Source organism: Vigna unguiculata, chromosome 1 (assembly GCF_004118075.2).
Source record: "Vigna unguiculata cultivar IT97K-499-35 chromosome 1, ASM411807v1, whole genome shotgun sequence".
Taxonomy (NCBI): domain Eukaryota; kingdom Viridiplantae; phylum Streptophyta; class Magnoliopsida; order Fabales; family Fabaceae; genus Vigna; species Vigna unguiculata.
In genome coordinates, this window is record NC_040279.1 from 6,197,949 (window position 1) to 6,209,988 (window position 12,040).

A 12,040-nucleotide genomic window follows, 5' to 3' on the forward strand; every position below is an offset into this window, starting at 1 on the left:
ATTTATCTTCTTTTTTTTATTTCTTTTCTACTCCCCTCTAATCCAAAAGAAACCATAAATACTGAATTTCATTCTACATTATGTCTACTCATTCCTTTATATATATATATATATATATATATATATATATATATATATATATATATATAAAAGTAGTTTATTTCCCCATATTAAAAAGAATCAATTTGAAAGCTATATTTTATACCATTTTGGTTTCTTTTATAATATAATAAAAGTAAAGCACAATACTTTTAGAATTAAAAAAAATAAATTTGAAATTGTATTTTACAAGAAAAGTGGTGTTTGTAAAATAATATCTAAAGTCGTTCTTTAAAGTATGATTGGTTCATTTTTATAATTTTTTAAAGGGTTAAATATGTTTTTGGTCCTTCAAGTTTCAGTGAAATTTAGATTTAGTCCCTCATCAAAACTTTTGACCAATTTAGTCCTTCATCTTTCAAAATGTGTGAATTTAGTCCTTTTAACCAAATTTTGTTAAGTTTATCTGACGTTTCAAGCGTATTTCATGATAGTATTTAAATTATTTACACTGTTTGACATATTTTTGCTTCAATGTTAACTTAAATACTATCATGAAATGCGCTTGAAACGTCAGATAAACTTAACAAAATTTGGTTAAAAGGACTAAATTCACGCATTTTGAAAGATGAAGGACTAAATTGGTCAAAAGTTTTGATGAGGAACTAATTTCAAATTTCGCTGAAACTTGAGGGACCAAAAATATATTTAACCCTTTTTTAAAAGTTAACTCATTTTTATATGTTTTATTCCGTAGTCATTTTACTACTTTATGTAACCATAGACGCGGAGGGAAAGTTATTCCTAATCCATCAACTTAAGTGATTGGTTCTACCAATGGCCTGCAATTTTGTTCAAATCACTAAAAAATGTAAAAAATGTAAAAAATATAAAAAATGTATTTATAAATATAAATCCTTTATAAATACAAATATTCTAAATAGAAATCCTACCATCCAAAAGGTTAGATTTGGCCTTTCCGACTGCACAATTTATAACAATATTGAATATTATATTAACAAAACTTAAAAATAGTGTAAACATGTACGAATACTTGAAATAAAAGATAAAACTTATCTAATAGAACTAACTCACTCGAATTTTGATCAAAATCGATTCGACCAAATTCCAAGAAAGAGGTACTTGTCTTGACCTTTGGCCTAAACCAATCAGTCTAACCCAACTAAAAATTTAGATTGAAAATTGGATTGGATATTTTAGATTTTCCATATTTGAAAATTTGAATTCAAAAAACAGATATCCAATTTTAAAAATATATAAAATGTAGACAGATCGAAATTCAGATCGAATAAAATAAATTTTAAATGAATTAATTTATTTTATAAAATAGATCTTAAATAGATTGCATTAGAGCAAAAATGGATCAGATTAAAAAAATTTGATTTTTGTCCATCTAAATAATGCATGATATGTGTGAATCCTTACTAAACATCGGGAATGAATTCACCTTCTTGCACCCTAAACATCTCACATCTCACATCTCACGTACTTAATGTGTATGTTTTCTTATCCTTTTCATAATAATGGTTCCTTCATGACCTTTGAAGTGTCCCACACTAAAAAAAATCATCAAGTTTCAATACAAAAGTTATTATATTCTTAGCTTTGCAATGCTTCCCTTTATTCAATTTGGTTCAAATCATTTCATGTTTTTTTTTCTTCAATGCCATTCACAAGATGTTTGGATTATAAAGACCATTGACTATAGCATCCCATCCCACAAATGTCTATATCGATTGATTTAGTGAAAATTTTAATTTTAATTTTTCAAAACTAATAATTTCCCTAAAGAAAAAGTAGGTTGCCCAACCCCATAAGCCCATCACTATAGACATGGAAACATTGGATCTAAAGAGTAGACAAAACATTTAGAAGTGGGAAAGTGTTATCTTCATCTTTGAACCTCACTTCAATATCTCAAGAGGGGGCTTCTCCCTGCACCCCCAAAACTTTCTCTAGTACCCCCAAAAATTATTTAAAAATTTTATCTTTGCCCCCAGTAAAAGTAAAAGAAGAAACAATTTTCTCTCACGCACCTCCTGCACACCCAAAGAATACCCACCCACCTCCTGCACCCAAAATTAATACCCAGACCCTGCACACCTTTTAACCTAACCCTTTTCCCTTTCTCTATCGCGACACACTTCCTCCATTATATTCCTCTTCCTCTTCCATTCGCATCACAATTGCCTTGCCTCGCAACCCTTGTCTCGCAGTAGCAGCGCAACCTCAACACATATGCCTCTAGTAAAGTAAATTTGTCTAGTAAGTTATTCACATGAATCTCATTATATATGTTCACATGAATGATTACTTTGTGCAATAGATCATATCCATGCTTGAGCATAAAATTGATGTTTTAATACATTTTCTGTTTTTCTCAAATAGTCCAGTTCCGTTTTGTACTTTTTTTTTCTTCTGAAAATGGCCATTGCGGATGTCGACATCCGCTTCAGAGATTTCTATTACAGATGTCGACATCCGTTTCATTTTTTTTTCATTTTTTGATCATTGCAGATGTCGACATCCGCTTCAGAGATTTCTACTACGGATGTCGACATCCATTTCACTTTTTTTTTCGTTTTCTGGTCATTGCAGATGTTGATACCCGCTTCAGAGATTTTTATTGCGGATGTTGACATCCGTTTTGCCTTTTTGTTTCGTTTTCTAGCATTGCAGATGTCGACATCTGCTTGGAAAATTTGAAATTCAGATGTTGACATTCGTTTCGTTTTTTTTGCCATTGCAGATGTTGACGTCCATTTTGAAAATTTGAATTGCAGATGTCGACATCCGTTTTGTTTTTTTTTTGCCATTGCGGATGTCGACATCCGCTTTGAAAATTTGAATTGCGGATGTCAACATCTGTTTCATTTTTTTTTCAATTTTTGGCCATTGCGGATGTCGACATTCACTTCATAGATTCAAATTGTAGATGTCGACATCTGTTTCGTTTTTTTTTCATTTAAATATTTTTTTAATGCCCGTAGTGAGTTTTTTAATGTATCATAAATGTCATAGATCTTATTGTGGAATGTTGTGTAATACTGGATTGGTGAAATTGCGAATGTGATTACCAAATTTTTTTATTTATGTTTGATTATGTGTAATGTTTGAATCATTCAATTTTATAGATATGGTTAGGACACGAGGTTCTTTATCTAGACGTGGTTCACACGATGCACTTGAGAGTTCTGCACAGGGTGCTGCACGGAGGAGACTGGCCGCTTTAGCTCGTAGAAGGGGTCAACACAAGGCTGATGTTGTTGAGGATGATGTTGTTCAACACGAGGCTTCCGATGTTGCTCAAGACCAGGAGCAGGGGATTGGTAATAGTGGTGCAGGATTTCCAAGTAGTCCCTTTGATACATCTTTATTGACTCGATACGAGGATCATGTCGCACGTATCATATGGGAGGGTCAGGTTAGTAAGAAGTTTTTATAAATCTTTTATTTTTTGTTGTTATGTTGTTTTATGTTTCTTTTTTCTTAGGATCGAGTTATGAAACTAGTCTCCCATACTAAAAAAGTGAAAAGATTTGGACATCCTCACCCTTCTGTTCTCCCTTTTATGTTGAATTTTGTTCTCCCTTGGGTTTCGTGGAGAGATGGCATCCTGAGACTAATAGTTTTCATCTACCATTTGTTGAGATAACTATCTCTTTAGATGACGTTTGGTCGCTCATTCATCTTCCTATCACCGGCGAGTTTTGCCCAACTAAACCTCTTGAATAAGAAGATTCAATTCAGATTATGATGACATTTCTTGGTGTTGATCGGGCTATGACTTTCGATGAGTTAAATCATTGTTGAGGTGCACATGTTAGACTTAGCTGGCTGAAAGACCTCTATAACAGCTATTGTGAAAACCAACTATGGGAATTTGCTGCATGAGCATATCTTTTGCACCTTGTAGGGTGCACCATATTTGCTAATAAAAGCGCCACTTTGTTTGAACCTAATACTTGGAGTTGTTTAGAGATCTCCCTACTTGCCATAAATATGCTTGGGAAGTTGCTACTCTTGTCTACTTTTATGAGCAGCTAGGAGATGCTAGCTTTGCAAATACAAAACAATTAGTTGAATATCTACTTATTTTACAAGTACCCACATATATTACATTTTTTTAATATTTTACTTATTTTTTCTTTTATATCACAATAGTTAAATAAAATGTTATTTGATATAGAGCTGGATATATGAGCACTTTCTTGCATTGGGAAGGAAGCAGTTACGTGATACATATGTGGAGACTGAACCTCATGCAACACGTTATGTCACTGGACGCGTTACTTCCAGTATAACTGATATTAGAGTCCAGTTGGTGGACTTTGTTACTATTGATGATCGGTGGACATACTATGACCAATATGTCGTAGTTCAGGTGGTCCCTGCGTCAGCTCCATTTTCATGTGTGGATGGATATTTGCAATGATTTAGGAGGGTCTCCCATCCTTACATTGTATGCGGAGTTGAGCACGAGTGACCAATCTTGTGGTTATACCTAGACTTCATCGGAATTTGCCAGATGACATGCCAGTTCAGAGGACATCATAGTCATCATCTTCTAGTTTATTGGTATGTTAGAAATTTATTTGTTCATATTATTAGTAACTTAAGTTGAATATTTGACATTAAGTTGGTATTATCACAGGATGCCATGAAACGCATTGTCAACGATCTTCAACGGATGATAGATTACATAGATGTTAGTGAGGGCACAATTGCTTGGGATCACACGCATGAGTTATTATAGATAGCTCGTGATGCAACAGAAGAGGAAGAGAGTAAAGGAGGACGTAGAGTTTGGGGACGACGACCATCTACATCTGGATAGTAGATTTACCTTAGATTCAACATGCTCAAAATATAAGGGGTCACGCTTGGTTGAATTCTTTGAAAGATGACTTTTAGGTGCACCCTTCATTTTAATTTTACTCACTGGCGGCAACATCGATGTCATCGAAGGGCAAACTATGTCAAGTAATTTTTGTTTGATGGTCACTTTTCCTGCAATGTCAACTTCTTTGAAATGATTGAGCATCAGATCAAGCTCCCTTTGAATAGATAATTGTCATTCGGGTTGTAAAGAGGACACATTTAAGAAGGTCAACCTAGTCCACATTACATGAATTTTTTGCAGAGGAATCATCCTAGGGTCATATCATGTTAATTCACAAGCACATGGAAGACCATAAGTCTGTCTCAGAACGCAACCATAACAACTAGTATCAAATCCAATTTTCTTAACTCTTTCTAACTATAGAGCGAGGAGTCCTAAGGCAAATTTAGAAACATATCCCACTAATATTTTATAACTCAATGCCTTGTAAGAGCCACTCATCAGATTAAGACTTTTTTGAAAGATGCCTTTATTTCGTTATGTTGCAAGATAATAACGTTGTGAATTCCATCCCAACACGAACATAGGTCTCCCATACTACTCATCGTTTTCTTTGAGAGTGAGAAGTATATTTGCAGGTTTTACTTGACTTTTAATCATATCAACAAGCAACAAGTGTTCACTAGACTTCAACCTACCTGTATAGGGGTGACCAACTAGAGTAGATGAGACATTGTGATTATGGTCACCACATATTACGTTCAACATCCATCCCTTCCCTTGAGAGACGTGTTTTCCTCTCAATCTAAAGGGACACTCACATTTTCTTGTCCCAGATAAACTCGGTTCTGCATCAGATTTGTATTTTCTATATTTTCCACCTCTTTCACAACCTAATAATACATAGGTCTTTCTTCCCGGTTGTCCATTATATTTATTTGATTTTAGATTAATAATAAAAAATCCAAGATCAAAAGCAACCCCTCTAACCCACTTAACTAAATCTTCACGTGTTGGGAATATATCATAAGTTGTAAACTTAGAGGTATAATCTTGTTCGCATTTATCAATGAACGAAAGCAGAAAAGTCTGACACGAAACTAGAGTTTACTTGAGAATCCACTTGAAAATCCAAGAAATTCAAATAACTAAAATGATGATTTCCCATAATTATAATGACCTATAATAAATAAAAAACAGGAAAAATATAAATAATAGTAATTCATCAAATGCATTAGAACCAAAGCAATAAAAAAAAACATATTGAGCATGTCAACAAAATTACCATCCTCTTTTTATTTTTATTTTTTTAATGCAAACATACTAAAGAAAAGAAAAAAAATTATAAAACAACTATATTAATCTTTATTCATATTATACAAGTTTTACTGGAATTTATGGATCATAAATTTTATCCAAAAACTACATATCAAAACGAAAAAAAAAACAAAGAATATATTGCGAATGTCGATATCTGCAACAGACCTTGACATCTGTTTACATTGTATTGCGGATGTCGACATCCGCAACAAAATTTTCAGTTGCGGATATCGACATCCGTTTCAAGTTTTTTTAATTTTTCGTGCATTGCAGATGCCGACATCCGAGTCATAATTTTAAATTGTGGATGTCAACATCTGTTTCAGGTTTTTTATTTAACTTTTTTAATTGCGGATCATCCGCTTCAGAATTTTCAATTGCGGGTGTCGACTTCCATAACATGTTTTTTTTTATTCTTTCGTGCATTGCGGATGTTGATATCCGCTTCAAAATTTTCAATTGTTGATGTCGACTTTCGTAATAGTTTTTTTTTCCGTGCATTGCAGATGTCGATATCCGCTTTTTCAATTGCGGATGTCGACTTCCGTAATAAGTTTTTTAATTCTTTCGTGCATTGTGAATGTCGACATCCGCTTCAGAATTTTCAATTGCGGATGTCGACTTTCGTAATAGATTTTTTATTTATTTTTTCGTGCATTGTGGATGTCGACATCCGCTTCAGTAATTTCAATTGCGGATGTCAACATCTGTTTTAGGTTTTTTAAATTTTACTTGTATTGCGGATGTCGACATCCGCTTCAGAAATTTCAATTGCGGATGTCGACATCCGTTTCAGAAGTTTCAAAAATAAAGGTTGTGGATGCCAACATCTGCAACACAAACTTGCATACAATTACGGATGTGGACATCCGCTTCTAATGAACATTGCTGAGGATGTCGATATCTGTTTTGACAATAATTATTTCATACATCATAAACAAATAAAACAGATCAACAAACAACATTTCAAACATTTATCAGCATTTATTAAAATAGGAACACTAACCTGGTTGTGTGAACTGAAGAAGAAGACCACTGAGACACTGAGAAGGAAGTGAGAACAACACTAAGACACTGAGAGGAACTAACACTCTGAGACGAGGGACCATAGCTTTGATGTTGCTATTGCTTTTGCTTTTGCTGTAAATGGTTGGAGAAGAGGGAACACAAGAGGAAGCGAGACCAAACGAGAGCAAAGGGAAGGAGAGCAAACAAAACGGGAAGAAATTTGGAGGTGCAACGTAGCAGAAGAAGTAAAAAGCAACACAAATCAGTAATTTCTGTAATTACTGTCAACCACCAAAGTAGGTAAGGGTATAATCGTAATGAATGCTGACATTTGGGAGTATTGAAGGAAGCATTTGGGGTGCATGGGTGCAAGGAGAAGCCCCCTTCTCAAGATCATTCAAAATCTTGTTAAAACATATATGATGTTCCAACACTATTCTTGATTCTATCCTCTGCACTGAATACAACTATTGCTTCAAACAAAATTTATGCGTTAAAATTTCGTCATATACAACGAATCAAACTTCTCTTAGTGCACTATCTCCAAAACACAAAAAATATGACACTTTTAGGTTTATTATTAATGTCAGTATTATCTTGTTATGACAAAGAAGATCACATGTTCGTCTTAACCCAAGTTGTTATTACCAAAAACTTCTCGATATCAAACTTGTGGGCTTGCCTCAATTCTTAATCTTCTAGACTTTTTTCCTTCCTTCCCATTTGTGGTGTGGTAACAATAAAAGTAAATGAAAACAATAGTACAAGATCATGCATTGAACAACATATATAGAGCGTTAAACAAGACTATATATAGACCTGAAGTGTAACAGAAAATCATTAAGACACTAGAAGATAGTCTTAATACTGCTATAAGGATCCGTAATCTTCAATAAGCAATCATGGTTTAGAGTCAATCTTCACATGTTTCATGAAAATGAAAACTACAACTTTTTCCTATTCTTTTAAAACAGTATATAAATCGTTCTAGAATTCTTATGTAGAAAGTGTGTGGTACAAATATGTGATCTAAATAGTAAGTTATATATGAACGGTGCAATGAAATGATGAACAAATTTAACACCATTGATCATATTCTGAGACTATCAAGAAAGGATTCATCAAGTTCCCTGTTAAAAAACTTGCTGAAATACTCTGCATTTGTCAATTTCTTGTATACTGCTACGTTCCCTTCACCTATAAGTTCCTCAGCAGGTCCAATGTTCATATCAGGGCTTGGATAGCAGAATGTCACTATTGATAACCTTTCCTTCCACTTATTTACTACAGCTCTGTGCTCAGGTGCTTTGTATATCCCATTGCTCATCACCTTCATAATGGAAAAACATGCAACATCAACATCAACATGCAACATTCATTGATCTGTAACAAACTTCCAACAATCTATCCATGATTGAATGTGCTGTCTAATGCTTTGTATTTCTTTATTTTACTTTTTCTTTCTAATAATTTTTCATATATAATGACAAAGAATCTATAGGTTTTGAGGTGCCAATATAACTGAGATGTGAAAATAGGTTTTGAGGTGCTAGTATAACTGAGATGTCATTACTATCTGAGATGATCTTATTTAGAATGCTGTCTAATGAGTCACAAGTACAAACCTCAATAATTTGGCCAATGTTTACAACAATGGCCCCTTCTATAGGCTCAACATTGACCCATTTTTTATCTTTGAGGAACTGCAACCCAGAAAAATCAGCACAATCAAGCAAGAGAGTGATCCCAGAATTGTCAGCATGAGGCACAATCCCTAGAACTCTTTCAGGCTCTGGACAGGGTGGGTAGCAATTCATCCTTATATCATATAGTCCTTCTCTGAAACTTTCTGATATCTGTGTATCTTGAATCCCCAAAGACATAGTAATGAACTTCATAATTGCAACTGTAAGTTCCCTTATATCTTCACAATATCTCTCTAATGTTTCCCTGATAATCAAATGCATTAGAATACAAATTCCACCTTAGAATTTCTTGAATGAAACAAACAAGATTGGAAAATAAGAACAAGAAACAGCTAAACTGATCAAATATCCCAAGGTAATGCTTTATTATTCATGTACCTAAATTCAGGAGGGTTTTGTGGCCACAAATCCAATTTTCTGTTCTCAATGGGTAGGCATTTGAGAAAGATCATGTCATTCCAATCCAGCTTTTGATCTTCTGAGGTTACAAATGCTTGGCCATAGCCTTCAAGGCTTCCTGGTCTCTGTGCCGATCGCTTCTTCTCTTGCAAAGGAAGCTCAAAAAATCTCTGAACTTGATTCCCCATGTTCTTAAGCGAAGTATTTGAAACTCCGTGATTTACCAGCTGAAGGCAAAAAAAGAAGAAAATCAGGTAAAAATACAAACTTTGGCTTATGTTCTTAACTTCTCTGAGAATATAACATTTAACACAAGGATCTATAACTATCTAAGAAGGTCTTGTGGTACCTGAAAAACCCCCCAGTCTCTGCATGCGAGGAGAAGCTTTTGAAGCTCGTGTTGGTGTGTGTCGGCGTTGACCAACTTTGCCATGTCTATGAAGGGTACGCGAAGAGATGGATCAGAAGGGTAAGGGCCAATGATGTCATCACCATCTTCATCTCTTATGTACCTTGGTGGCACTTTCTGTGGCCTCTGAAATGCTAACTCTTGAACACTTGGAACTGAAATTGATGATTCAAGGTTCATTGCTTTCGAATCAATTGCCAAACTCCCTTAGGGCCAATCGCAGGGAGAAGATAAATGCACCGGTCGTCCTCGCCACCGCCATATACTAGGTCCCACTTTCGACAAATTTAATATTTGATTGTGTTTTTGTCTTTTTCTATTCACTCTGCAGATATGTTTCAAGCATGTGAATTTTAAGATTCACTCCCTTTGTCTTTTAATGTTTCAAGCATGTTCATTTTCAACTTTCTTCCTGTTTAATACCATGCTTTCTGCAAAAGTAGTGTTTTTTTGTTCCACATTGGAGGCTCCTCAGATTCACTCAACTCTGTGTAATAAGATGAGAAATTCATATTTAATTCTAGTTGTGTACAACAGTTTATGGAAGCAGTAGTTGTTATATAGTGTCATTCTCACAAAAGATTTATCATAACAATTTAGTTGTTTCATAAGTTATGGAACATGTTATATGTAAGATTTAATTGATTTTTTTTTAGGTTTGTGAATGATATGGTATAAATTTTGTTTGTAATTTTAACCGAATTTTTAAATATAATAGTCTTTTTAACCTGATTTTCATGTCAGTATTAAAATGGAAAAAAGTCATGTGACAGATATGATACTATATAATATTTAACATTTTATCATTTTTACGATTTTTATTTGGTCACGTTAACGAAATAGAATTACATTCTGTAGGTCGATGTAATCTTTAAAAGGAAGGAAGAACTTTAATAAACTTAAGAGGTGACGGAGAAGAGAAACTCTATGAAAAAATAAAAAGCATTATACATGGTGAAAAATTTCCTCGAAACTTAAAGAAAAACAAGAAAAACAAATAATAAATTGTAAAATGAAACAAAGAAAATGATTAAGGAAAAAGCACATATAACACCCTACTTTTTGAAAGAGACTCTAAAAAAGATAAGAATAAAAAGCATTAATCATTTGAAAAAATTTTCAAAGATCAGAACCTAAGTAAGGGTAGAATCCTTCTAAATATTCTCAAAAGTTGTCTCACAAAGTAAAATTTAATCGGTTTTAAAACGTGTTTGTATAAGAGGGGCTAGGCTAGACTCTCTTTTATAAAATGACCAAGGAGTGAAAAAGACGTTTTCCATGTGTTTTAAGCGTAAACATACGACTAATTAAACTAATTATTACTTTTACTAATTTTATGGTTAACACCTAGTTCACTTCTAAACTACAATTCACATACATGTTGAAGACGTATAAAAAATGGAGAACAACTGGGACAACACCACCACTCCAAAAAGAGAACACACCATGAAGGATACCAACAACACCACCACCAAAACCGAAGAGAAGCACTACCAACACACGAATACCACAACACATTGGAAACAACAACAACAAGCACCACCATCGGCCACCATGTCCAACAAGACCACCACCTACAAAAACAACATAAAGCTACAATCACAAAGGAAACCAAGGAAGAAACACCAACACAACACATGCAGCGTTCGTAAAAATAAAGGAGGAATTGAATCTCGTGTGTAATCTCTCTAGAAGAAAATCAATTATACTTATATTATATGAAAAGAAAATCAATTTTAGGGTATAGTGGAAGAAAGGAGAATCAATTCTCTTAGTATTAGGTGACTATAGAATCGATTCTAGTTGTAAAATGAGATAGGAGAATCGATTCTCCTGGGTATTATATAACAAAGGAATAAGTTTTGTTCCAAAAAGTAAAGAGAAGAGAATGGATTATCTAGCCTTTGAGTTCTCATTTCATGTGTCATGAAACCTCTCCCAACCCAAAATCTCACTCACTGCAAATTGTTATCTCACTAATACACAGGGAAATTTGTAAAAAGGGGTCACTTTGACCAAGAATTTGTAAAAAATAGTCGTTTGAAATTTTATTTGTAAAACTGGGTCGTGTCGTCAGGGGGAGGACGACTTTAAAGGTGAAGTCGTCCTCCCAAAGGCCGGTTTCCACTTTTTTTTTTAAATGAAGTCATCCGGTTGAAGGCCGGTTTTTGGTTTGACGTTAATGAAGTCGTCTTTGCGGATGACGACTTCATTTTAGTTTTTTTTAACAGTAAATGATAATAAATTGAAATAAAAATAAAAATAAACTTTAATATATTTTTTAAATGATTAAAA

General features: G+C 33.9%; 1 protein-coding gene across 1 annotated transcript; it reads right to left on the reverse strand.

The window, feature by feature from the left end:
- Positions 1-8,092: 8,092 nt before the first annotated feature.
- Positions 8,093-10,104, reverse strand: LOC114175735 (protein SRG1-like). Its single transcript, XM_028060525.1, has 4 exons — positions 9,686-10,104; positions 9,316-9,563; positions 8,857-9,181; positions 8,093-8,561 (listed from the first exon to the last, which is right to left on the reverse strand). Exons 1-4 carry the CDS (start codon positions 9,923-9,925, stop codon positions 8,322-8,324), a joined length of 1,053 nt encoding a protein of 350 aa, XP_027916326.1. The 5' UTR covers positions 9,926-10,104; the 3' UTR covers positions 8,093-8,321.
- Between the last annotated feature and the right edge of the window lie 1,936 nt (positions 10,105-12,040).

Excerpts from the sequence above, each read along its gene's own strand:
- LOC114175735 (XM_028060525.1), bottom strand. The coding sequence starts at position 9,925 with ATGAACCTTGAATCATCAATTTCAGTTCCAAGTGTTCAAGAGTTAGCA. Across the intron at positions 9,564-9,685 it reads GAGACTGGGGGGTTTTTCAG|CTGGTAAATCACGGAGTTTC; the intron begins GTACCACAAGAC and ends TTTTGCCTTCAG. Across the intron at positions 8,562-8,856 it reads ACATTGGCCAAATTATTGAG|GTGATGAGCAATGGGATATA; the intron begins GTTTGTACTTGT and ends TCCATTATGAAG.